The 27964-nt window shown below is 42.7% G+C and overlaps 1 protein-coding gene across 2 annotated transcripts; it reads right to left on the bottom strand.

Annotated features, from left to right (window-relative positions):
* Positions 1 to 94: 94 nt before the first annotated feature.
* WARS1 (tryptophanyl-tRNA synthetase 1) lies at positions 95 to 27909 on the bottom strand. Of its 2 annotated transcripts, XM_081863284.1 has the most exons (12): positions 27806 to 27892; positions 25726 to 25806; positions 17400 to 17606; positions 15857 to 16064; positions 14434 to 14542; positions 13974 to 14093; positions 10705 to 10887; positions 7754 to 7854; positions 5363 to 5475; positions 3792 to 3965; positions 1912 to 2052; positions 95 to 677 (listed from the first exon to the last, which is right to left on the bottom strand). In XM_081863284.1, the coding sequence occupies exons 3-12, from the start codon at positions 17511 to 17513 to the stop codon at positions 519 to 521; spliced, it is 1422 nt and encodes a 473-aa protein (XP_081719410.1). In that variant the 5' UTR covers positions 17514 to 17606; positions 25726 to 25806; positions 27806 to 27892; the 3' UTR covers positions 95 to 518. The 2 variants fall into 2 exon arrangements, with proteins under 2 accessions (XP_081719410.1, XP_081719411.1); XM_081863285.1 differs by lacking the exon at positions 25726 to 25806 and having other exon boundaries at positions 27806 to 27909.
* Positions 27910 to 27964: the final 55 nt, after the last annotated feature.

Genomic DNA, 27964 nt, shown 5'->3' with positions numbered 1-27964 from the left:
GTAACAAGTGGACAGTGCTTTTGGTAAGGCCAAATTGCAATCATGTCCACTGTAACTAAACAACCAAAAAAGGAAAAAAACAAAGACAAATGTATATTCTGGATGGAAGAGTTTAGTTTATCTTTGAAACAGGCACAGCTGCTAGATGTAAAAACATGCCTATCACAGCTCCCACGGTAGCAGAATCTGGCATTGCACCACCTTTGTAATCAGCGTTTTTCTTAATATTGCGTTCCATGACATAGGGTCCTCTTGTTGACAACGCATCTCTTTTCCAGGTGATCGGGTTATCTTGCTAACCCGTAATTAGTCAAATGAGGTCCTAGGCCAATGTCTGTTTTTTCCAAACACAAACTACATATTCCCAAAGTCACTGGTGACAACGGAGGGCAACTTTGAAAGTAACTTGCTAGAAGCAGAGAGGTACATTGTTAGGGAGAGGCGGCAGACGAGAGGCTAGGGCAACACCAATCAAGTGTGCTCTATGTGTACTGATAAATCAACATGCACTTCTGTAATTAGTAATCAAACGCCAGCTTCCGCGGAGTCATAAATTCCTTCACTATTTCGTCGGTGATCTGCTTTCGCCTTTGCTGGTGAGCAGCGATCAAGGGCTGCAGTGTTTCAATCAACGCCTTCTTGAGTTCTCCTGTCAGCAGTGCTCCACTTGCATAGGCCTGCCAAGAGAATGCCTGGGTCATATCTGGTAACATCTGGGGAAAGAACCCTCCTGCAAGTCTCCTGGAAGGAACAGCTGCTGGCAAGCAAAGCAATCTGTTTTGTCTTAATTACATACATCATTCCCTCTGACATATCTCTCGAGCTGCCATAGAAAGGGAAAATTTTAGGCACAGAGGATCCTGGTTTAAGGCCTAGAGGTTTGAGCTGATGACTCAGTGAGGACTTTTTTATTATTACTCCTAAGGGCACTTACTGAGGAACACTTTGCAGAGATTAGCTGCCTCTTACTTTAAGCCACTGCGTTGTGTTCAGAGCATAGAGGAAGAAGGATGGGGTTGCATTCAATGTAGCACAAAGGTGAATACTGTGTCAGTGTGAGGATTTCTTTGTGCGTGATGGAAAGTTCTCCTCTCCGCCCCCCATGCATGCCCCAAATCTCTTCCAAATCTCTTCCATGCATTTCTCCCCAACCCTCTGGAGCAGATTTGGTGATGGTGTGCATGGAGGGAGGGAGGGGTATCCATTGGCATTAGGGCTAATTCTTGCACTAGTACAAAACGTTGCATACCTTTTGTGGACTTTCCTACTCTTTTAAATCAGGAGTGAAGGATGGGTTCTGATGCCTCAACAACCCGCCATGATGAAAAGTCTGCAATTTTTCCCCTGGGTGATTTGTATACTGATTGTACATTCTTCTTTCATGGGAAATTTACAGAGCATAGAAGGAAGCGTCAACTCGCTGCCAACACAGCTAAATGGAGGCCCTAAAAATGTTTCAACTGCATGCACAAACAGGGTCAAATAAGAGCAGAACATAATTGGGTTTTCCTGATGCTCAGCCTATGCCTGGCAACTGCAGCGAGTACAGTCTGCCATCAAAGCTGGGTGAAGATGTGAAGTCTAGCCTGAGTATGACTAACACAGGCTCTCTCCCACTGTGTAGGAATAATAGACATTCTCTGAGACAGATGATAGCTACTGCCTCTGCTACCATCGTTTTTAGAGTGCTTATGTGGCTTCCATTCTTTCAACCAAGCTACACACACAACGAAGCCCACACCCAGAACTTGCCAGTCAATTTGGACCCAGGAGAGGAAGATATAGAGGACTGCCAGGAAGGGGGAATAAAATCTGTTGAGCTGCTATTGCAAAATCGTGATTGCCTATGTGCTTTTATCTGGGTAGTGAGGCATCGCCCTGGGGGAGTGGGGGGAGAGAGATAAGAATTACCTGCTTGATTTGTTCTAATTTGTCATCATCTTCGAGGAAGAAGGTGAGGTACATGTAGGACACATCCACATCACAGTTACCCCCATATTTCCGGTGCTCTTCCACTGTGTCTTTGCCACCAGAGAAGGCATGCTTATTGATCTGGAATAGAGATCCAAGGACTTCAGCTACTCTGAGCTACTTTTAACTATATATAAAGAAATTCTGCAAATCCAGTCAGAAGGGATTGTCATGGAGCAACTCCAAGAATCATAATGCTTGAAAAGTCCAGTGGTCATCAAGTTCATGTAGAGGTTGTCAACACATCATTCTTCAGCTCACTCAAATAATCCAGGACATAGTATACCACCATGGCCTAGTTTATTATACCATGGCTGTTATGTGTTACTCCTGCTCAGAAGCTTAAGCATGGCTTGCTTAGCGCCAACAAATCTTGATGTGAAATTTTTTTTGCTTTACAAACCTTGCTGTGTTTTAACTAGGATTTAACTGTGATCTCAGTACCCTTCCTTAACTATGGTTTATTTGAGCACCCTACCCTAGATGCTCACCAAACTACAAAGGACAAGCAGCTGGAAAACAAGCTAAACATTCGAGAAACAAGACATGTTTTTTTGATCATCTGTGGGACAACTTATGGTTAAGTGGCAGGCCAGAATGACTAAAAGTGTGTGTGTGTGTGTGTACACACACATGGGTTTATATAATGGTTTTTAGGGGGCTTTTATTTTGAGATTAATTTTTTCAATTTGTTGAATATAAACTTTTTGCAGGGTGTAATGAAAGCTGGGGAATAAATTAATACAATACAGTAAAATGAGTAAGCATATGGCATTATGCCAAAGGGTATATGTATGCAGACACACACACACACACACACACACACACACACACACACGTGCCTGATAAGTACTGGAACTCTGCATAAGAGATTCATGCAACACACTGGATTCTCATGTCACAAAATAAGGGAAGCCCTACCTAATGCCAAAGCAAAACTCCTACCTCTATCCATTATTAAACAGCTGAATGATAAAAAAATTATTTGTCATGAGATGGCAATCTGAAACTGACTGGCAAGTTTGCTCTTAAATTCTCTGGGAGGATATATCTGGTATTTGAGCAACAGCATGTGAAGTAACCTGAAGGTATTTCAGAAAAAAGCCAAGAAATCATGTTTTGTCCTGTTAAACCTTTGTTTTGTCTTGTTAAACCTTTGTTTTGTCTTGTTAAACCTTTGTTTTGTGCTTAATTCTTTATCCATGTACCACACTGCAACACACCCAGTGCACTTCCCTGGCAAAGAGTCATGCTGGATCGCCTTCAGGGGTCTGCAGACTTCATGTTGGAACACACTAAATGAACCATGTTTCAAGAGGAGAGTTGACTTGTCCATTCAGAGCCAGGCGGTCTGAGATTACAAACCACAGCAGCTTCAACACAGATTGATGCATTAAGCTTGACTTGCCTAGCAACAGCCACCTTGTAGCAAGTGATTTCTGGTGCCTAGGACAAAACGAGTTCTGGTAGCTTGATTTACATCACAAGGTGTCAATCTTTTAAAAGCATGTATTATTATTTTTTAAATAGTGACACCACCAGGTGAACATTGACGTCAGCCCCAGGCCTGTGCCAGATGAGCAAACAGGATGTTTAGTACATTAAATATTACATCTAGTTTATCTGAGAGTGCAAGGAGCTCACTGTGTGTGTGATCCAGCCAGCTTCAGAATATTGATTAGCTTCAGATATTTGTTATGGTACAAACTGTGCAAGGAAACAAAGAAATTTGGTAAGCAGTTTGTAAAAGTAAGATGGTGCACTGGAACCCAGGTGTGATGAAAAATAATTGTATACACTGCCGACTTTTGTTTTCTTACCTTTGTTTTTATTTGCTTGGGTGTGTCAGTGAGAAAAATAGAGGAGTTGGGGTCACTAGAGCTCATTTTTGTTTGTGCACCTTGCAAGGCTGGAAAGAAGACAGAATGCAGCAACGCTGGCTTGGAAAAGCCGAGCCGAGGGGCCACGTCTCTCGTCATTCTGAAGTAGGGATCCTGGAAAACAACAAGCAGGAACAGGCTTGTGTGCGAAGCGGAAAACCAATGATTCACAGTTGTTTGCTGTGTGAGTTCAAGTGATGCAAAATACTACATAGCAAAGAGAAAGTCTCTTTCAGGATCTAAGGCACAATAGATAAGCTGAACCTGGCGAAGCTCTGAATTGATGATTTGCTGTTGGGAACAGAGAACGACGTCTTGTTATTTGTTAAATCGTAAGAGGAGCCCCCTGGATAAGGCCAATGGCTCATCTAGTCCAGCCTCCTGTTTTCACAGTGGCTGAACGGTTTGCCTGTGGGAAACCAGCAAGCAGGGTTTGAGCACAAGAACATTCTCCCCTCCAATGGTTTCCACCAACTGATATAATAAATAACAACAACAATTTATTATTTATACCCCGCCCATCTGGCTGGGTTATCCCAGCCACTCTGGGTGGCTTCCAACAGAATATTAAAATACAATACAGTGGTACCTCAGGTTAAGTACTTAATTCGTTCCTGAGGTCCATTCTTAACCTGAAACTATTCTTAACCTGAAGCACCATTTTAGCTAATGGGGCCTCCCGCTGCTGCCACACCACCGGAGCACGATTTCTGTTCTCATCCTGAAGCAAAGTTCTTAACCCAAGGTACTATTTCTGGGTTAGCGGAGTCTGTAACCTGAAGCGTATGTAACCCGAGGTACCACTGTAGTCTATTAAATATTAAAAGCTTCCCTAAACAGGGCTGCCTTCAGATGTCTTCTAAAAGTCTGGTAGTTTTTTCTCTCTTTGACATCTGGTGGGAGGGCGTTTCACAGGGCGGGTGCCACTACCGAGAAGGTCCTCTGCCTGGTTCCTTGTAACTTGGCTTCTTGCAGCGAGGGAACCGCCAGAAGGCCCTCAAAGCTGGACCTCAGTGTCTGGGCAGAATGATGGGGGTGGAGACGCTCCTTCAGGTATACTGGACCGAGGCTGTTTAGAGCTTTAAAGGTCAGCACCAACACTTTGAATTGTGCTCAGAAGCATTGCTGTGTCCAACAGAGGCAGCAGAGCACAGCCATCATGGCTAGTAGCCATCAGTAACGCTATTCTCCATGAATTTGTATAATCCTCTTTTGAAGCCATCCCAATTGGTGGTCCTCATGACCACCTGTAGGAGCAACTGTCACAGTTTAACTATGTGTTGTGTGAAGAAGTGTTTTTTTAAGCATTACTGAACCTTGCAAGAGGAAAGGGAAGCATTCGTTCCATGGACTTCTTTAAGTTATCTTACGATCCAAAGCTATATAATTATAGGATGCAATTAAGAGATACGCAGAACTCATTGAGCTCTGGTAATTATATAGCTTTTTGGCCAGCGGCAATAGATTTAATGGAAGTGTTTTAAAAGATTTTAAAAAGAAGAGTTTCCTACCTGGTCAATTGCGCATGGGATCAGACACGGAATGTTGCTCTTGTTGTTGAAGATCTGTGGAAATGATGAGCTGAAGGATGGAGCTGCTTGAATAGCAGGAAAACTGATTTTCCCTGGAAGGGAACAAATCACACACATTTGTGAGTTTGCTTTCAGCAGCAAGCTAATGGCTTTAGACTTCATTTTGTGAGTCGCTCTGAGGCAGCTGACAAAAGCGCACCTAGGACTGGAGTGCCAGCACCAGCTATTCCACAATTTAACAAGGACAAAAAAATTTCCAGTATGTTTACTGATGGAATTTTAATCTTGTGCTTCCTTCAAGGGGTTCAGGGTGATTGACAAGATTTTCCACCCTCCATTTTATCACAACAACCTTGGTTAGGCTGAGACTGATCCTGATTCTTTGATAACACTGGTCAACAACAAATTTGTTGTCTGCGTTTTTTCAGTTGATTTAGGATGAATCTGATGCGCTGAATCCAAAAATCACATTGGTTTTGCACAATCACAAGTTTTTGAGCTATGGCCACATGTCTTTTTATGTTTTTGTTCACATGTACGCTTGTGTGGAGCATTTTAGAAGTTGTTGGGGGTAAAATGCCATGTCAAATAATTGTTTTGATTGGAAATGATTATTTTAATGACAAGAAGTATTCAGGTCCGATAGTTCTGGGTGATTATGTCAAAAAGGGATCAGTTTGAAGTCATAAAACCTCGAAATCTCCCATAAATTGGTGTGGCAAAGCATAAAGTTGGGGGATCAAAACTAAGTTAATGGGGCAGCCGCCCCACGTAGTATCCTGATCTTCAATCAGCACGTCGTCCTGTAGCTCATTGTGATGAAATTCCAGTGCCTATCTTCGGAGAACTTCCTGACATTAGTGACGAAGATGCCTCCAGTGTTGAAGGACATGAAGAAGAAGAAGTAGTTCTTGAAGATGATGCTCCACATCCATTTTCCCAAAAGGAGTTGAATGATCTAGTTCGTGACCTCGGCTTGTCAAAGGACTCTGCCGAACTGTTGGCATCCAGATTGAAGGAAAAAAACCTCCTCTCTGACAGTGCTCGCATCAGCTTCTTCCGCAACAGGCATCAAGAGTACCTCCATTTTTTATCGGAAGAGAAGGACTTGGTGTACTGTGCAGATATTGCACAGCTTCTGCTCAAGCTTGGAGTGCCACAGTACGAACCCAAAGATTGGAGACTGTTCATTGACAGCAGCAAGCGATCACTGAAATGTGTTCTGCTACACAACGGCAACCAGTTTGCCTCTATACTCCTGGCTCACTCGACTACACTGAAGGAGAACTATGAAGCGGTGAAGTATGTGCTGGAGAAAATTGGTTATGATCAGCATAAGTGGTTTATTTGTGTTGACCTGAAGATGGTGAACTTTTTGTTGGGACAACAGTCTGGCTTCACCAAGTACCCATGTTTTCTGTGCATGTGGGATAGTAGGGACAGTGCTCAGCATTACACAAAGAAGGACTGGCCTGTGCGGGAGGAATTGGTGCCTTGCAAAGAAAGGAACGTCATCAACGACCCTCTGGTGGACAGAGACAGAATACTCTTCCCACCGCTGCACATCAAGCTTGGCTTAATCAAGCAGTTCACCAAGGCTCTGGACAAGGATGGTGACTGCTTCACTTACTTGTGCCAGGCTTTTCCAGGATTGACCATGGAGAAGTTGAAAGCTGGCATCTTTGACGTTCCTCAGATCCGTCAGCTCATCAGAGATCCAGAGTTCGGAAACTCAATGAACGAAGTGGAACTGGAAGCGTGGAAGGCATTTGTTCTGGTAGTGAAGAACTTTCTTGGCAACAATAAGCCCAGAAACTACGCAGAACTTGTCAACAACATGCTGACTGCTTTCAGAAACCTGGGCTGCAACATGAGCGTCAAGATACACTACCTATTTTCACATATGGACCGGTTTCCTGAGAAACTGGGTTCAATGAGTGACGAGCAGGGGGAGAGATTCCATCAGGACATGAAAGAGATGAGACCAGGTATCAGGGTCGCTGGGACACAGTCATGATGGCTGATTACTGCTGGACTCTGAAGAGAGACCTCCCTGCTGCTGAGCATTCCAGGAGTTCCAAGAAAGGGAAGTTCAAGCCCTGAAGTTTGAAAAATGGTGAAGCAACATGCAATTTACGTGTACTTACCTTTATCAATGCCCACCATTCAGTTTACAGTAAACCTGACCTGATGGAGAGAAACGGATGCCATTTCCTGATTCGGCAGTGCAAAAATACCCTAAATCAGTTGTAGAAATCTAGACAACATTCAAAAAGTAAAAAATTGTTGCCCAGTGTAATAGTTGCTGCACAACTCCCACTGTATTTTTGCTTCTATTCATGAATTGCTAGAAACCTATCAGGAACTCACCTATACAGTCACTGTCTGTAAAACCGAAGATTCCTTTCACTTGGTTGAATGTCACATGCTTTTGGATTTTAACAATGTTCCTATAGAATCCTGGGCTCATCCTGAGAAAGAAGGGGAGTCAAAACTAAAAATTTAGACAAGGAAAATAACGTCTTCTGGAGAATATTCACAGGCCAGCACCACAATCTATTCTACTTTTTATTTATTTACAGAACTACAGATACAAATTATTTATACTTAAAGAACATTTACAAAGGAATATTTTTATTATTCCCCTGCCCCCAAAAAGGTGTTGACAAAGATCACTATGACACTAAGATAGTACAGTCGTATCTTGCAAGTCGAACAGAATCCATTCCAGAAGTCCGTTCAACTTCCAAATCGTTTGAAAACCAAAGCACGGCTTCTGATTGGTAGCAAGAAGCTCCTGCAGCCAATCGGAAGTTGCGGAAGCCCTGCTAGACGTTCGGCTTCCAGAAATAGTTCGCAAACCAGAACAGTCACTTCCAGGTTTGCGGTGTTCGGGAGCTAAAACGTTCAGGAACTAAGCTGTTCGAAAACCAAGGTACAACTATAGTAAATTATCTTTGCTCCGATTCAGTACTTTCTCAGCAGTCTTTTGTTTTCCCTCCAAGTAAAAATAATGCATAATTACTGCAATTGTCTTGGGATGCCCCTTTCAGACCAGGCTATTTGTAGGCTTGTCACTGTAAACCAAGTAACGAACAGAACATAATTAAAAGATTTAATTATAAACACAGCAATGGTCACCCTATGGAGGGCCATAGGCTAACTGCTCCCGGTTAAGATGTTTGTATGTAAGAAAGTATACCATGTTTCTCTGACCAAAAACGTATGGAAAAATATTCTAGGTCACTTTGAACTGCTGCCTAAAAGGAATATTTGTAAATGATAGGGACCAACTTTTGCAGTCAATGTGCTTCCAAGCCAAGAGAGAGACAACACATGCAGTACACGTAAAGCTTATTTGTGCAACGCCATCTGCTTCTATGATAGGAACCCAGGGAGCTGCCCGAGGATGATGGAGATGACTGGCCCATCTTGCTTAGCCTTGTCTCTGGCAGTAGCTCTACAGTAGGGGTCGGCAAGCTTTTTCAGCAGGGGGCCGGTCCACTGTCCCTGTGACCTTGTGGGGGGCCGGATTATATTTTGGGGGAAAAAATGATGCAAGAGTATCACGAGCCCCAGTGGCTGCTTACCTGGCGGCGGCGGGACGATGAGCGGCACAGGAAAGGGCTCCGGAAAGGGGCTGCTTAAAATGGTGGCCGCTCAAGTGCTACTGCTGCTGTCACCAACAAAGCCCAGCCCCCTTCCTCCTCTAGGCAGGGCGGGGAGAAGCCAGGAGGAGGGAGGGAGGAGGTGCCGCCGCCGCCGTGTGAGGGAGGGTAAGAACGTGTGCGCTGGTGATCCATTCGACGATTCCTGGACTGTCTGCGGGACTGCCCCGTGGACCTTAGTTTGCCTACCCATGTTCTATGGGATTTCAGGCAGCAGTCTTCCCCTGCCCTACCTGGAAACGCTGGGGATTTAGCGCTGCTTTACCACTGACCTATGGCCGTTCCCATATCTCAGGTGCTGTTTTACAGTGGGCGTCTGTAAATAAAGAATTTTTCGTTTTCAGTCCCTCTCCCTGGCTACAATTAAGATGAAACCAAGAAAAGGCAGTGACTGCGGTGATTATGCTCTCCAACCAGACTAGTGTACTTAAAAAAGAAAAGAAAAAAAAAAGGAGTGGAGCCAGATTGACTCAAAAGTTTTACATTTTACAGTCCTCAGGTCTGCAATCCCTGGAATATTAAAACTCTACGGAAAACTACAGGCAGCTTCCTTGCTGGCCTGCCAAACAATCAAGCGCTGTTGAAGATCTGGTTTCCTTTTGATAAATTCCTATTTCCTCTGAAGCTGAAATGACCTCGAGGGGTTGCAGAAGCACTACGCCACTTACTGGCACTTAATATGATAACCATATGCATGACCTAACACTCTGGGATTCTTTCTTAAGGCTCGAGGGCGTGATAAAGACACACTGGGTTAACTGGTGTAATGGAACCCAAAGAAAAATGCATTTACTTATTGAAATTTTTAAAACCGCTTAATCAAATCTCCCTCTACTACTACTACTACTACTACATCTGAAGGCAGCCCTGTTTAGGGAAGCTTTTAATGTTTGATGTATTACAGTGTTTTAATATTTTTTTGGAAGCCGCCCAGAGTGGCTGGGGAAGCCCAGCCAGATGGGTGGGGTATAAATAATAAATTTATTATTATTATTATTATTACATAATAATAATTAGTAAAAACACAAATAAAATCAGTAAGATGTTTAAAATGAATGTAGGCGGTTTAATTATGTTTCTGGGAAGGCTTGCTGAAATAGGTTTTCGGCAGGTGCGTATGAGAATATACCAAGGTCTACATGCAGGGAGTTCCCAAGCACAGGTGCTGCCACGTCGAGACAGACTCCTTGCAAATTGAACATTATACATCATTTCTAAAAGTGCAAGTTCCGCAGATAGCAGTGATCAAATAGGCATTGCTATTTCCTTCTTTAGTAGGAGCATTACTTTTCAGTAATATTCCCTTTCTTCTTACTGAACAAAGCTTATTTTACATCTGAAGGCAGCCCTGTATAGGGAAGTTTTTAAATGTTTAATGCTTTATTATGCTTTCATATATGCTGGAAGCCGCCCAGACTGTCTGGGGCAACCCAGTCAGATGAGTGGGGTACAATTATTATTATTATTATTATTATTATTATTATTATTATTATTATGTGTCATGCCTTGCCATGTACTGCATCTTGTTATCTTGGGCAAAATGGTTCATCTCCCCCTGCCACCCCAGCTAAATTTGATAGAAAGTTTGAGATCACAGAAAACAACAGAAGACTTTTGATCATGCAAAGTTTCAAAGAATACTTAGAAATGTACCCCAAATATTCCAGATCAGAAAAGATGAAGGTTTTATTTATGTCAAATCCGCAGGCTATAATGTCCTTGATGTTTTCTATAGCACACTGATAAGCCTTCTCAAGTGTCATATCCTTCCACAGGTACTTCTCATCATCAGTTATCTGTATGACTAGGGGAACATTAAATACTTCCTGTAACCACCTGGTTAAAAAAAATGAAACAGATTTAGCTTTAGGGTGGGTTCAAGTTAAATCATTAGCCAACATGGTAATCTTTATACAATAGTGCAATCTGGGTTGAAATTAAATTTATTCAGATTCCTTTGACAGACTTTACAGAATCGTTTTCTCAGCTGCAAAGACTCTCCTAAATCAATTTATTTTAAAGATGTGGTTATGCACACTATGGGTATGCAATGTCCACAATATTTGATTTGAACCTCAATCAGGCACTTTGGAAAACAACTAGCCTCAATCTGAAGTGCTTCAGAAGAGATCAAATCCATGCTGGGGAAAAGCGGCTTTGTTTCTATTCCATGTTGGAAAACAGCTATAATTTCCCCCCATTTGGCAGAAGTGGATGAAATTTGCAGGCAGAGTAGCTCCTCCAGACTGGATCAAGCCTGCCAAATTATCTGGATACTAAATGCTGCAATTGTGTCATGTAATCACAGAAATGGGTAAAGCGCATTTCCTTTCACTGCTACTTGGTTGTGCAAACAGCAAGAAAAATATTTTAAATCTGCATTCATACTTAGAAAAATTGAAAGAATTCAAAGAAACATGCAGTTAGTTCCACAAGCAGAAGGGGACTTCAGAGTGGTGCTTTCCAGCAAACTGCTTGGGAAACAAAGAGATTTCAAAAGCAGATCATGATATGGCATGAGGAACAGGAAGGAACATTTATTCATTTTACTTCAACCATTTGTACACTGCTTAATCACAGTGGTATATGGGAGACCCAATACAATAAGACTAACAATGTGTTGATGCTGTAAAATTAATAAGTGTCCTAGAATTAAAAATGTCTTTAGTAAGTGCTGAAAGTTCTACAGGATGAGTTTCACAAAACTGGGACCACAATACTAAGCTCCTTGTGGTACAAGCTACGTTTCTGAGTCATGGGGGACCACTAACAGAGACTCCTCCAACAACCTTATTGATCAAGTGGTGAAATAAGGGACCAGGCAGTCCCTGAGGTATCCTAGATTCAAGTTTTTAAGGGCGTTGTAAATGAATAAAAATAACCTTGAACCTGGCAGCCAGTGCAAGCATTTGAGCACCCAGGGTTACGTGCTGGCCATAATATGCCCCTCCATCAATAGTCTAGCCACAGCATTTTGCACCAGACTAGGCCCAACAGTAGCCATACATAAAAGGCACTGTATTGACGGAGTCCTGCACAAAATAAAATAAAAAAATCCACTGAGCTATTGCAAGAGCCCATCTTTGATGTCAGTCAGTTTTTTTATCCGTGTAAAGTTTTGCTGGCCATTGAATCGTATCAAAGATTAATGTGGTTATGTTACTTGTCCCATTATGTGTTTTCTGTCATTTTTTTGTGCAGCAGGAGAATCCAATTTCTGTTTTGTGTATATTAAAAAAGTCTTCAAACTCCCTCTTTTCCTCTCAACTTACAATCAAGAAGCAGAAGCAGAATTCCCTGGGCAGCCCTTTGTTCTTTCGGCTGCTGCAGAGTGGAACTGCAGAAACATTTACATTTCTCTGTGTTGTTACCTTGGTTCTTCTGCTCATCCACATCTGTACATTTATTACGGTGACGTCTGTCACCTAGTTCAAGGTGCTTATCTTTGTGGCAGGTAAGACAGAGAACAATGTTACAGACAAGGGTGGGGAGATGGATCTGGCCAGGAGGTCAGATTTTTAGATAGATAGATAGATAGATAGATAGATTCTTTATTGTCATTACACAAGTGCAACATTGCACAAGTGCAACGAAATTGGATGCCATCCCTTAAAAACAACAAAAGCAAAACAACAACAACAACCAAACAAACCACATTCCAGCCACACCCACACCCACACCCATCAAACTCCCAGGTCACACTATCGAGTTACTGCATTTAAGAAGGCCACAGCTCTTGGATAGAAACTATTTTTCAGTCTATTTGTCCTTGACTTGATGTTTCTGTATCTCCTGCCAGAAGGCAGTAGTACAAACAGACTGTGTCCCGGGTGAGATGCATCCTGCAGGATATTGTTTGCTTTCCTAAGACAACGGGAACCGTACAGTTCTTCCAAAGATGGGAGGGGATGACCAATAATCCTTTGGGCTGTGGTTATGACCTATAGGGAGGTTTTAACCTCCCTATCCCTGGAAGGGCAAGCCTGATGGGTGGGTGCACCCATCTGCCAATTACCTGACATAACAATGGTATCAAATGTTTCCCCATGTGGTTTGCGTGCCTTGATGATCAACTGGTTGTCAGTGCTTGCAAAGTACTGTGCAAAGGGCTTTGAAGGCGCTACAGATCAGTGGTGCCTGCCAGTACCCTTTTGCTCAACCACATCTTTCCCAGCCCCACACCTGACATCATATATGGCATCGGTTGTAGGGCAGGTGGGTGTGGCTTGGCCAAAACAGCCTCAGGGACCATGGGCCAGACGTTATCCAATGCTGTTGTAGAGAATGATCTCTCCTAGCTGAGCAGAGGTAACTTGTTTCCCATGTACACAGAAGCCACAGCCATGAACTCAAGTAATAGGATAATGAAATCTCCCCAAAGTCGCCCAGTGTCCTAAAGGGGTGTGCTGTTTGGGGGAGGGCACATATGTGATCCTCCAGGCATTGTTGGAGTGCATCTCACGTAATCCCTGGCCATTGGCCATGCTGCATAGGGCAAGTGGGGGCTGGAGCGAAGAAAACAGAAGTTTTCAAAGTTGAGAATCAGAGAGAAAGGAAGGGATTCACATTTGGCATTGCCCAGCCTATTCATGAGTTACAGTAGCAATTGCAGCCCTATTTCTGCTTACAAAAGGTGCCTCTGCCGGGTTGTGTGTGTGTGTGTGTGTTTTTTGCAAACTCCCCCTAAATGCCCACCCCTGTGCATCATTCCATGGTCTTCAAGAGGACCCCCCCCAAATCACCAGGTTCATTTGAATAGGCAAAAGGGGAAAGAAGAACTCATCCATAAATTTCCTTCCATTCATGGATCTGAGCCCCAATTCTTTGAATCACAGGTTCTGATTGTCTAGTGCTTTGTATGTTGTCTTAAATGAGTAGCAAATATATAATATGAAATGTTATATACTTCCAGAGTTACTTACTTTGTGAAAGTAAATGGGATAAGGTGACCAACATGCATTGCCTCTGCTGAGGGACCTCTGCCGGTGTATAGGTAGAATGGCTTCTTATTTTCATAGGCATCAAGAATTTGGTTCATATCTCTGGAGAAAAGTAAAGATACAGAGTTTGACTTTTTAAAAGATGAGCTTGACAAAATGAAAAAAGCATGAGAAGTGCCAAAGAAGGCAACATGCCATTTTTGTGACTACAATTTGTGTTTTAAGGAAAATATTGTAATTTAAATAGTGCAACTGGGGCTTGCATGCAGTGGAAATACACCCCAGCTATGCAATTTAAATAATTATGCAAGACTCCTTTACCATTCACCCCACAAGAAAGTTGGCTTTTGCTTTCTCTGGCAGAGATGTATGTGAAATAGTACATGGTACAACTGTACAAAGTGTGAAAGAGGCTGACAAACCAGCAATTAAACCTACTTACCTATGAGAAAAGAAGATTCCTCTGCGTAGAAAGTGGTGTGGTTTATGCCCAGTAACTCTTTCTATCCGGTTGATGAGGTCTTTATCAATTTTGCTGCTGCCAAATCGAACTGAAGACAACCAAAATGGGCAATAGATATTATTATTATTATTATTATTATTATTATTATTATTATTATTATTATTATTATTATTACTACTACAACTACTACTACTACTACTATTTTTATATTATTTAGTTGCTTGTTACACAAAAAGGTCTTCAAGTGACTTAAAGCATATTCACATAGTACAGTACAGTCATATCTCGGGTTACAGATGCTTCGGGTTGTGTGTTTTCGGGCTTGGAATAGGTTACTTCCGGGTTTCAGCGCTTTGCGCATGTGCAGATTCGCAACCCGCGCGTGCGCAGACGTGGTGCTGCGGGTTGCGAATGTGCCTCCCGCAAGGATCACGTTTGCAACCTGAGGGTACACTGTATAGGTAAAAATACAATATAAAATTATAGATACATTCAGCAGTGATATGCTGCTATCTAAATCACCATTGAATTAGCAATACAGCATAGCAACATGATCCCACCACTCCAAATAAAAACAAGGGAACTGTTAAATATTTTGGCTTACCATTACCCTTAAATGTCTACAAAAATGTACAAAACTACATCTACACTCTTCTTTAATCGGATTCCTGATCCCCTTTTCAAACTGAGCTACTTCATTCTCAGTAAAAGCCATCAGAGTTATAGTGCAACCTTTAGAAAGTTTATTCAGAGGTAAGTGCCATCAGATTCAATGGTTCATATTCTCTAGTTAGTGTGCTTTTGACTGCTGCCCTAGAAGCACAAATCACCCTCTGAAATTTCTCATTATTTCATTCTTTCCTTAAGACAGACTTTTAAGGCAATGCTGAACATAAGACCAGATAAAACAAAATAAAAAAATTCCTTCCAGTAGCACCTTAAAGACCAACTAAGTTAGTTCTAGGTATGAGCTTTCGTGTGCATGCACACTTCTTCAGATACCTATCTGAAGAAGTGTGCATGCACACAAAAGCTCATACCTAGAACTAACTTAGTTGGTCTTTAAGGTGCTACTGGAAGGAATTTTTTTATTTTGTTTTGACTATGGCAGACCAACACGGCTACCTATCTGTAATAAGACCAGATAGATCAAGTCTGAGGAATATCTAGTTCAGCCTTCTGCTTCTGACTGTGGCTTGTGAGAAACCTCCACAAGAAGGGTTTGAAGACAAATGGTGTTAGGCAGCAATACTGCCTCTCAAAAACTGGAAATAGAAAGGGCCGCTTGAGCACAATGGAAAACTTGGTTAATCTGAGCACTTCATGACAAAAATGCAGCAGACAGAGTATGTTATATTATAGATTTTTAAAATCTTTTAAAAATGGACAGAACACCACGTACCTATAAGTTTATCATAATCCACTCCCTTTGCATTGGATGTCTGTACTGTCCAAGGGTCTACAAAATCATTATCTTCTGTGTCTCCTGGACCATTACTGACTGGAGTGAAGTCTGTTGGAGGGGAACCTGGTTTATATTCCTCACCTGTCGCTGTTTTATAGCTCAGTTTTAATGAAAGTAACAACTTAACTGCTGTATCAATTTCATCCTGGGGTGAAAGAAGAAAACACACACAAGGCAGTGTTCAGGTTAATAAAATGCAGAAAGCTGTGGCCTTGCAGCTACATTATACAGAATAGGAAATGTTCTATATGCATGAAATCATGTGTGTGTTTTTTGTGTGTGTATATACATACATACATATGAATGAGAGAATGAATAACAGGTTGAAGACGTAAGTGGATGGGGCAGAGAGATGAAGCAGCTGGCTCTCCAAACTCCATGTAAACAAACCAAATGACCTGCTTGTCTAACCTTGAGCAACGTCACTCAAGGTCTCCATTTCACTTTTCCACTTGCAAAACTAATACAAATATTTACTTACCTTGTAGGGGCTCTGTAGGACTTGAAAGAGTTCTTAAATGTGCAGAGAAGCTAATATTTCCTTTACAGACTTACCCTAACCACCCCTATCTGCTGCTATCAAATCCCACCTGAAAACTCAACTTTTCCACTGTTTCCCATTGGCTTAGCCCTTTGTTCAACACTCAACTGCATTCTTACCCATGTCTCTAACCTATCACTAATCTAAAATGCCCTGAAAATATAACCAGGTAACTAATTAGCCTATCAAATACATTACTAAAACATGGGCCACAAACAACAAGTTTTATAAAAAAACACACACCAGGCACGTTCATAGAAGGTGGGCTTATTAATGGACTACTGCACTGTTATCCCAATATATCTGGATAAACACCATAGAAAATATGATCCTGGACTAGAGAGACCCTTTGTTGGATTCAGAAGGCAATTTTAAATGATTTTGGACTCAGACACAGGACACTCCCGCTGACAAAAAGAGTAGGTGGGAAGAGAATATATTTTTGCCAAGCCCACCTTCCCCTTGCAGTCTGAAAAGTGTTCCAGAGGGTTGAAGGACCCCCTAGAACAGTATGGGGGTAATGCAGGAGGCACAAGGGGGAAACTGAGGCAAAAAGCCTCTCCCCGTTTTCCTCCAGTAGGCATGCCCACTGGATCTCAATCCTTTCACCAACCAGAAGGAGCTCTTCTGCTTCTGGAAGGGACACTCTAAATCAATCCCTTGTATATTAAAAGTCTCAACCAAGGAACTTAGAAATTACTGTTTTTGTGAGATAGCTACCTTTTTCAAAAAACAAACACCCCCCCCCCTTTTAAAAGGAGCTTGTAGATGTAGAAATTCAGTTTTATTAAAAGGCTATCATCTATCTATCTATCTATCTATCTATCTATCTATCTATCTGTCTGTCTATGAAAGTTGCATAACTAGATTCTACTAAAATAAAATTCTAACTGGAAAACTAATATTGCTAAGAGTTCAGTTAATGAAATACAATTTTACCTTTGGTGCTTTCTCAGCTTTTAGCGATCTGACTTTTTCTCCTTGTGCAGTCACTTGTTCAAACAGTTCAAGAGGATTAAGAGAGCAAAAGTCACAATTCTGAAGGTCTGCCATTTTCAGGAGTGTGAAGGATCTTTTCTGTTTATAGTTTAAAGTGCAACTTGCAGCTTCTTTTTATCCAGAAACTTCAAAACAGCCTGGAGGAGTCTAGAAGATAAAAGACAATGTATGCTTTAATCTTTGGTAGCTAGTTTTATAAATGTTGCATAGGTCAAGCATTATTTTTATGTACAAACGCACAAAATAGGATTCAAGTTTTTCAAACACATTTATTTTTAAATCTAAGCATACTGTACATGAATACATCGATTTAATATTTAGCATCCACCTGGTAGGCCCAACAGAGCTTTATTACCGGAAAACAAACCTCATTCCAAAATCAAAGTCAGAGGCTTTCCTGAAGCAATTAGGCATGGCATTTACAGAGAAGCTTGCTCAAGCCAAGTCAGTTTACAAACGTGTTTGTCATCAAGGGCAAAGGTTCCTTAGCCTTCCTTCCATCTTTTTGATCTGATGCTACTCTGGGCATCATTTAGCACTTAAACAGCTCACTCCTATATGTGCATTATCATTCTGGTGCTCTTCACCCTATGGTCCCAGAGTGGGCCACAACAATTTTAAGTACATTAAAAACAATTTTAAAACTTAAAATTAATATATGTACTCACAAAAAGGGTGGGTTTCGAAAAGATACATCTCAGGTGTCAAAGGCCATGGTAAAGAGGTGTGCTTTCAGCATTCGCTCAAAGCTGTTTAATAAAGTTGCCAGGCTCTCCTCTGTGGGGAGGAAGTTTTGCAATTTAGGAGCTGCCATAGAACAGGCACAGGCAATCTTCGGCCCCCCAGATGTTTTGAGACTACAATTCCCATCATCCCTGACCACTGTTCCTGTTGGCTAGGGATCATGGGAGTTGTAGGCCAAAACATCTGGAGGGCCGAAGGTTGTCTATGCCTGCCATAGAGAATGAATGCCCTCTCCTTTGTGCTGTAGCTGGGAATGAATGCCCTCAACAGGTGCTGTAGCTGGGAAAAGGCATGCCTAGCCACCGAGGTCACCTGAGCCTCCAGTGACAGCACCCCAAGGTGTGGACCTGCTCCTTCCAGGGGAGTGCAATGCCATCCAGGAAGGTGGTCTCCCCACCTCCTGTACATGAAAACTGGGGACACATATCATCTTTTGTCTTTTCAGGATTCAACTTCAATTTCTTGGCCCCTATCCAGCACATTACTGCTTGCAAGCACCACTCTTGCAAGCACATTGCATCTGCCTCTCCAGATTCAGAAGAAGAGAAGAAGAGTTTGGATTTGATATCCTGCTTTATCACTACCCTAAGGAGTCTCAAAGGGGCTGACAATCTCCTTTCCCTTCCTCCCCCACAACAAACACTCTGTGAGATGAGTGGGGCTGAGAGACTTCAAAGAAGTGTGACTAGCCCAACCAAGGTCACCTAGCAGCTGTATGTGGAGGAGCGGAGACGCGAACCCGGCTCACCAGATTATGAGTCTACTGCTCTTAACCACTACACCCCACTAGAACAGAGAGATAAGAGTTGGGTGTCATCCAAATATTGATGACATTTCATTCCAATGGCAGCTCCCAAAGGCTTCCTATAGATGTTAAATAGCATGGGGAACAAGGTGGAACCCCACGGGACCCCACAGAACAACTCTCATGGTGCTGAACAGTAGCTTCCCAAGCTACTTTCTGGAAACAGAAAGAGGAAAGAGGAACTGTTGAACCACAGTGCCCCCAATCTCCATATCCTAGAGATGCTCCAGAAGGACACCATGATCAACAATATTAAAAGCTGCAAGGGACCAAGGAGAATGAGCAGGTTCATACTCCTCTATCTCTCTCCTGACAAATGTCTTCAACCAAGATGGTTTCAGTGCCATGGTCATGCATGAAACCAGAATGGAATAGACTTGGAAGTTAAGTCCCGCAATATTCATGGGGCTTACTTCCAAAGTGCTGTTGTAGCCTTCAAAAGGAAGCCACAAGTCCCAGTGTGTAAGCATATCCTTTCACAGCCTTGAATTTTCAGCAATTTCTCCACAATTCTCCAATTTCCTTAAATCCCAATACAGCAATATCCCTTTTCCCTGCAATACTCCTCCATTTGCTTGATTGCATCTCAAATATCACTTCTGGAACACACACACACACCATACAATGAATCGAACTAAAGCCAATTAGTGTTTTAACTTGCTGAGTAAACCATTATTCTTGGAACTTGACTTGGGAAATGAATATCTGCTTTAGATTTATTAATTACACTTCTGCCTAGCTCTGTGGCTAGGTGTATCGTTGCTACTTTTTCCTCAACACTTAAAAAACAGGGTTTCATAGTATGCTTTGAGAATTCTATTCCACTCATCTACATGCCATTATTACAATGCCAAATGCTTTGCCTTAGTCAATTACGCTTAAGCAAAAAATTACATGTAATAACTCTTCCATCTCCACTTCTCCACTCAAAAAATCTATTCCCATGGGATCTAATTTCAGTCTCAATTTTTCTTAGAAATTTTCTGCCAATCATTTTTAATGCATTTTACTTGTTCAACAAATAAGTGAAATGGCAAACTTATACAATGTCTGCTTTTGAAATGAGGAAAAGACAGGGTATATTTACAATTTTCAGCCTTCAGTTTGTTTTTCAGATGAGCTCCCAAAAACTTATGCAAACTCTGGTAAGCTCTATCACTATCATTTCCCAAAAACACAGACAAAATGCCATCAGCTTCTGGACACCCTATGCACATCCTGCATCATGCCATGCTCCAGAGGATTGGGAGAACCCTCAGAACATTCACCTTAATACAATGTTGAAATTACAATGGTCACAGCCCTAAAAAGAACCAAACCCGGATTTACTTTGTAAATGCTGTTCTGTAACACTGGGTAAATGTTTGCTTATTTATCGCCCTCACCCTGCCCAACTCAGAAGAAAATGGTAGCGATGCTGAGTGTACCTCAATTATGGATCACAACCCTGGCCAACAGATTTTTCAAGAGCTACCTCCCACCGAATGGCAAGATAGAGCACACAACTAAATTTGAAACATCATTAGACAATACTTAGTCAACCATTCCTTAAGAAACGTACAAGACCGGCGGTTCTTTACTCTCCCCAGGCAGGTTGTTCCATTCCTGAACTGCTCACACAAATGCAAACTTTAGACCCCAGAAGGCAGAAAGCCTATCAGTTAAGGAAGTGTTAAAACCCCACAGGTGCTCACTTTCCCTGGCTCCTGCTTTAACAGGTCAGTATCCCTGCCTTCTTTGTACAGTGGTACCTCTAGTTACGTACTTAATTCATTCCAGAGGTCTGTTCTTACCTGAAACTGTTCTTAACCTGAAGCACCACTTTAGCTAATGGGGCCTCCTGCTGCTGCTGCGCCGCCGGAGCACGATTTCTGTTCTCATCCTGAAGCAAAGTTCTTAACCTGAAGCACTATTTCTGTGTTGGCGGAGTCTGTAACCTGAAGCGTATGTAACCTGAAGTGTATGTAACCCGAGGTACCACTGTATAGCACAAGGGAACACTGCATTTTAATTGCCCTTTTAAGGTTATAATACAGGGGTCAGCAAACTTTTTTAGGAGGGGGCCGGTCCACTGTCCTTCATACCTTGTGGGGGACTGGACCCACTGCCTCCTGAAAGCACCCCCTCCCGAAAGGCCCCCTGCCTATGCCACTCACACCGCAGCCACCGACGCTGCCTTGTCATCGGCAGCGTCGGCGTCCTCTGTCTCGGTGGGGCACAGAGCCCAAGCCGCTGGCCTGGGCGGAAGAGGCAGCCTCCACGCAGCTGTTACTTTCTTCCCGCTTGGCCGCTTCCTCCCGCTTGGCCACCTTAGCGGGAAGGAAGAGGCGGTACCCAAATGCCGCTGGCCTGGGTGGTGGAGGCAGCCTCCGTGCTGCTGCCGCTTCCTTCCCGCTTGGCCACGTCCTCCCGGTCAGACGCCTCAGCGGGAAGGAAGGGGCGTCGCCCAGAGGCATCCACGGCTTCTGACTGGCTGCAGGAGCTTCCTGCAGCCAATCAGAAGCCGTGCCGCGGAGGTCAGTCTCTGTGCGGCGAGGCCTCTGTGCTGCGCCTGTTTAGAGCAGGGATTGACCGAGTGGGTGGCAGGATCCGCAAGGTTCGCAGGCCAGATTAACGAGCTTGGTGGGCCGTATCTGGCCCGCAGGCCTTAGTTTGACAACCTCTGCTATAATATATAAGAAGATTTACATTAATGTTCTTTGCTCACTCCATTACAAAATCAATAAATATTAACGTGTCAAAGTGTATGATTAACAGTGTATTGTTAAATCACTAGCATAAGCAAAAATGCCCCAATCTTTCAGAATGAAGCAAGAGAGTACAGATTTTCAGGCAATGTACCCAGGAGCCCTGGAATTCCTTGGAAGCTTACCAGAGCCTCCTCAATCTGAAAATCAATAATGGTTGTCTAGCTTTTCTGCAAGGCAGTTTCCCTCCCCGTTTCCACCACCTGCAATGTGCAATAAAGTGCATATTGGGAGTATTCTAGGGCATATTCTCAACTTGTGCGAGTCCATAAGCCCAGCTGTTATATGTGAACCCTAAGATAACTCCCTAAACCCTCTGCAAGACACAAGAGGTTCCATGGCAAATACGCAAGTTGTGTACAATATTCCTTATCAGGGAAATAGTTGTTGAAAGGCCTCCCAGAAGGTAGAAAATGTGAAAACCAGAGCAGTAACATACTCATACGGATGGTCAGCCACAGTGCCCCTTCAAATGTTTGTTTGGAGGGCAGGGGGAGAGGTGACTGGGAGGCAACTTCAATCACTAACAATGGTCTGTCAGAAAACAGCAAGCAGTTCAGCCTTCTTCCAAGTGTCTAAGTATACAGTGGAAGCTCGGATTGTGAACATGATTCGTGTGGGATGCACGTTCACAATCCGCAGTGTCTGCAATCCGCAGCAGCGCATCTGTGCATGTGGGGTTGTGATTTGGCACATCTGCGCATAGCGCAATTTAGTGCTTCCGCGACCCCCAAAACCCGGAAGTAACCTGTTCCGGTACTTCCGGGTTTTGGCGGTCCGCAACCCGAAAAAATGCAACATGAAGCGTCTGTAACCCGAGGTATGATTGCACACAGCTCTCAATTTGGGCTCTTATTGTACACTCTGTGTTTTATCTTATTGGTCTGCTAACTGACTGCATTTTGGTGGGAGGTCTCTGCCCAAAAAATGAACGTTTTATGTTACCGTTTATTAATGCTTTAAATTATTATCTTGTGTTTTAATATTGCAGTTTACTCTGTGCCCTGTAAATGGTACCGGGAACATGTGCTGATGGGTAGCTATATAAATATAGCAATAAATAGTAATTAACTTTTTTTAAAAAAATAGCTTGTAGCACTGTCTGGTGAATAGTAAGAAAGGCTTGGAACTATTAGCACTCAGTACTTTAAGTGTTCAAAGCACTTATATTACGTTATCTCAGTAGATCAATATTAACATATTCTGTGGAAGAGGCAAACTTTGAACCCAAGATTTTGGGGTTGACAGCTTAGTCTGCAAAGGCAGCTCTTTTTGACAGACATGCCGAGCCTATTTTGGGGCCATTATATGCTTTATATACATCCGCATTCTAGATTCCCGGCGCCGGCAACTAAATCTTTACATTATTGTCTTAGGGTAATTTAAATGTCATAACCCCAGTAATATGGCTTTGAATTTTGTTTGGTTGCTTGTCTCTAGCATTTTTGTTTTATCCTGCTATGGCTGTATGCTAATGCAATAAAGGTTTGATTGATTGACAGACATGATTGCTAGGTGCATGTTATTAATTCCTTCAATAATCATGGAAAGTCTGTATGACATATACATGCCTTAAAAAGACCTGTGCATGGAATGCTGCGAACCCTAATTGGGACAATGCTGATGACTCTCAGCCTGCTCAACTCACAAGTTCAGAGTCAGCCTTGTAAGCAAAGCTATTTCTCAATTGGATTACCACACTTTTTGGAATAGGGCCAGGAGAGACAATCACCATGAGATGCCATGACAGACCAGTGATTCACTGGTTTCCTCTGAATTGCAGCAGCTTTCCAGGATCTCAGAAAGAAGTCTCTTTGCTAGCCTGGCTACGGGAGATGTGACCACTAGGGAGCATAGATAGAGACTGTAGCTCATTAATCCAGGGCATGCTATGTAGGCAGAAAGTCCCAGTTTCAATACTCCACATTACCTTTAAAAGAGGGATCAAATAGCAGCTGACAGGAAAGATCTTTGCCAAAGACCCTGGGAAACTGCTGAGCTAGATGAACAAAAGTCTGACCTTGTGTAAGGAAGCTGCCTATGTTTTCCAAATCCACCTGCAACTCCTTCTGCCCCCTCTCCTGGGCGAACAGCTTTCTTAAATAAAAAACATAGCCTTTCTTAAAAGATGTTAGGGGAGACCAAATCCAAACGTTGAATAATGGTTATGAATTGTGAAGCCTCTGGTATGAATTTTGCCTCTGCCAAGAACTCACCAGGTGACCTTAGGCAAGCCACTCTTATCTCTGTCTCAGTTCCCCCTCTGCTGTAGCAGAGGTATAATAATGATGACTTACCTTGCAGTGTTGGTATAAGGATGATAGTACGTGTGAACTTCAAGGATGTAAAGTGTTTTTAAAACACTGGCAAGAACTATACAAATGCTAAGTACAGTGGTGCCTCGCAAGACGAAATTAATCCGTTCCGCGAGTCTCTTCGTCTTGCGGTTTTTTCGTCTTGCGAAGCACGGCTATTAGCGGCTTAGTGGCTATTAACGGCTTAGCGGCTTTAAGAAAAAGGAAACAAACTCGCAAGAACTTGCAACACGTTTCATCTTGCGAAGCAAGCCCATAGGGAAATTCGTCTTGCGGAACGACTCAAAAAACGGAAAACTCTTTCGTCTAGCGAGTTTTTTGTCTTGCGAGGCATTCGTCTTGCGGGGCACCACTGTATAATCATATTTTGGTTAAGGTGATCTAATAAACTAAGTGCCTGGTCTCAGGGTGGACAAAAAGGTCACATACAATGTTTGCCATTCGGCAAAGAAAGTGGTGATAGTGGAAGTGGAAGCAGAGCTCATGCCCCCTCAAGATATTCCAGACACACCAGTCTTCTTTCCTTCAGAAAGGGACTCCAAACAAGAAATTCCCCCATGAGGAAATGCTACATTTGGGGCATGATAGAGGTATATAAGATTACACATGGTGCGGAGGAAGTGGATAGGGAGACTGATTGATTGGTTGATTTCTCTCTGTCTCTCATAATAGCAGAATCTGAGGCCACTCAGTGAATGTTGGAATATTCAGGACAATCAAAAATTATTTATTTCATTAAAATTATATACTGCTTGATTGCAGAAAAAAACTCAAAGCAGCTTGTACAAGAAAAACAAGACAATAAAATTTTCACTAAAGACTTACAACCATAATTTAAAACACCGAGGAAGTTAAAACTACAATAGAATAGACCAAAACAAATTAAAACTCCTAAAAACTTTCTAAACATCTGAGTAAAGGTAAAGGTACCCCTGACTGTTAGGTCCAGTCGTGGACGACTCTGGGGTTGTGCGCTCATCTCGCTCTATAGGCTGAGGGAGCCGGCGTTTGTCCGCAGACAGCTTCCGGGTCATGTGGCCAGCAAGACTAAGCTGCTTCTGGCGAACCAGAGCAGCGCACGGAAATGGCATTTTACCTTCCCGCCGGAGCGGTACCTATTTATCTACTTGCACTTTTTTGGCATGCTTTCGAACTGCTAGGTTGGCAGGAGCTGGGACTGCGCAATGGGAGCTCACCCCGTCGCGGGGATTTGAACTGCCGACCTTCTGATCGGCAAGCCCAAGAGGCTCAGTGGTTTAGACCACAGCGCCACCTGCGTCCCAAACATCTGAGTAGGCTTGTCTAAATAAGAAACATCTTCAGCAGGCACCGAAAGTAATATAGTGAAGACACCTGCCTGATATCAATAGGCAGGGAATTCAAATATGTCGGTGCCGCCACACTAAACGACAGAGTTCTTAAAGATGCAGTGCAGGTATTATGTGGCACCTGTAAAAGTGCCAATTCTGTCGATGGAAGTGGTTGAGTGGGCACATATGGGGTGAGGAGATCTCGTAGTCAGCTAAACAGATCCCAAGATGTTAAAGGCTTTATAGTACCTTTCCCACACAGGGAACACTGCTGAACTATGGCATTTGTTCCTACAAGATATAGCCGGTCCTACTTTTCTAGAAAAAAGAGACGCTGGAACTCACCACAAACGCTTCCCTTGTTCTCTTACAACAGCAATGGTGCCCACCCAAGAGGTGCCAGAACTTAGTTCTGGTGAGTTCCAGCTGGGAAAAAACACCCCTGTAATTAGCAATGACTGAGGACTGTCAAAGGGGATTGCCACAACAGCTAAACACTGAATATCTGTTGCTGGGAATCGGTGAGTGGGGCAGAGGGCCACTGGGTTTGCTTCTGTGGGTTTCTCACAGGTGTTGGGGTGGGGCGGGGATGAAGTAGAGGGATCCTTTTTCCACATGTGGTGGTCCTGTAATCAGGGAAATCTGGTAAATAATTTACAATGAATTAAAAAATATATTCAAAAAAATCTTCCCCCAAAAGCTGGAGGCATTCTTTTTGGGAATGGTAACAACCGAAGTCCCTAAAAAACAAAAGAATTTATTATTATACGCCAACACTGTAGCTAGAACCTTATTAGCACAAACCTTATTAGAACAAAGGTGGAGAACAAATATGGTACCCACTAAGGAAGAGTGGCAGTTTAAAATGCTTGAATATGCTGAATTGGCAGGTATAACGAATAGGATAAGAGAAAAGGATGATAAGAAGGATTGGAAAATGTTTATTGAATATTTTAGGATCCGGTATAAACAAGTAAATAACCTAGCAGGTCTTCAGTAAATCCCGCAGAATAGGAACTAATACAAATCAACGGAGGAAGGAATTAGAAGATTAGAAATTTGGAATATGCGATTTAATAGGAAAAATAAAGAAACCAGGAAAAGGGTGGAAGTGAAGTCACCAGGTATTGAGCTGTAAGTCCAGATTGGAATGAAAGTTGTACTTAAAGTGGAGGGAAGGGAATGTGGGATGTGCTGTTTTTCTTTTCTATCTCTGTATTAAAAATGCAAATAAAAAAATTTAAAAAGGAGACAAGGTGAGGCAACTGCCTCAGGCTGCAAGATCCAGTGGGGGAGCAGATCCAGATGTAGATCCCCCCCCCGCTTGCTTGTAGTTCTTCCCTCACCCCTTCTTCCCTGGTGGGGAGAGGTGTGTGTGTGTCGGCATTTGGGGGGGGGGGGAGTCTGCCCCAGGCAGGGCCGGGTTTAGGTTTGATGAGGCCCTAGGTTGCAATTTAATATTTTAATGTTTCAATATTTTAATGTTGCATTTAATGTTGTATTTTAATCTTGCTTTTAAGTTGTATTCATTCAACTTGTTTTTATTATTGCTTGTTAGCCGGCCTGAGCCCGGCCTTAGCTGGGGAGGGCGGGGTATAAATAAAAAATATTATTATTATTATTATTATTATTATTATTAGGTTTGATGGGGCCTTTTATAAGTCCAGCTGTTGGACCTAACAGATATCTAAAGCCATTTGCACATAACAAATAGGAGCCTACACAACCATAGCTGTCAACTTTTCCCTTTTCTTGCGAGGAATCCTATTCGGAATTTCCCTTAAAAAAAGGGAAACGTTGACAGCTATGTACACAACACAAATCACTATTGCTGTATGTAGGTTTTGTTTTATTTTTATTTATTTATTTTTATAAAAATGATATTTATTAAAATTTCCAAAAAATCCAAAACATGGAAGAAAAAAGAAAAGAAAAAAGAAACATTTACATTTAAGACCTTACTTTCATTAACATCTTTCCAGGACTTCCCCATCCCTCCCCCTCTTGTATTCCATTTCCATTAGATTAGTTCAGCAAGCTCTTACCCCAAATTTGAAATTTATTATTATTTTGAAACTTATTATTTAGCCCATTATTCAATTTAATTCATCTTATATAACCATTTTCTCTTTTGTTTTGTTTTATTTTTAGAATCTTATATTTTGGAAATGTACATCCAGGGGTTTTTTTTTCTTTAATTTTTTTTTTGGGGGGGGTCAAGAGAGTGGGTCCCTGAGCAATGCCTTGGGCTGGCCCTGTCTTTTTTTGGGGGGGGGGAAGCAACATGAGAGAATAATGAGTCAGTTGGGCGACGGGTCGGACCCCCCACGGTCTTCTTCCCCCGCCCAAAGGCCTCCCGCTCAAAGGGTGGGCTGCAGGGGCGCCTCTCCCCCGACTACTCGCCTCCCCCCCCCCAGCTCCTCACCTGCCTCAGGAGACAGCCGCTTCTCTCAGCGCCTCTGGAAGAAGCCGCGATTCCCCTTTGCATCAGCCAAGTGCGTCGCTCATCGCCGTCCGGGCGGGAAACACGCACCTGAGCCCGGAACCACCGGTGAAGAGGAGCGAGAGAGGACAGCTAGGCCCA

The sequence above is a fragment of the Podarcis erhardii genome (genome assembly GCF_964252035.2).
Source record: "Podarcis erhardii genome assembly, chromosome: 1".
Classification (NCBI taxonomy): Eukaryota; Metazoa; Chordata; class Lepidosauria; order Squamata; family Lacertidae; genus Podarcis; species Podarcis erhardii.
This window is presented reverse-complemented; position numbering and strand designations above follow the sequence as displayed.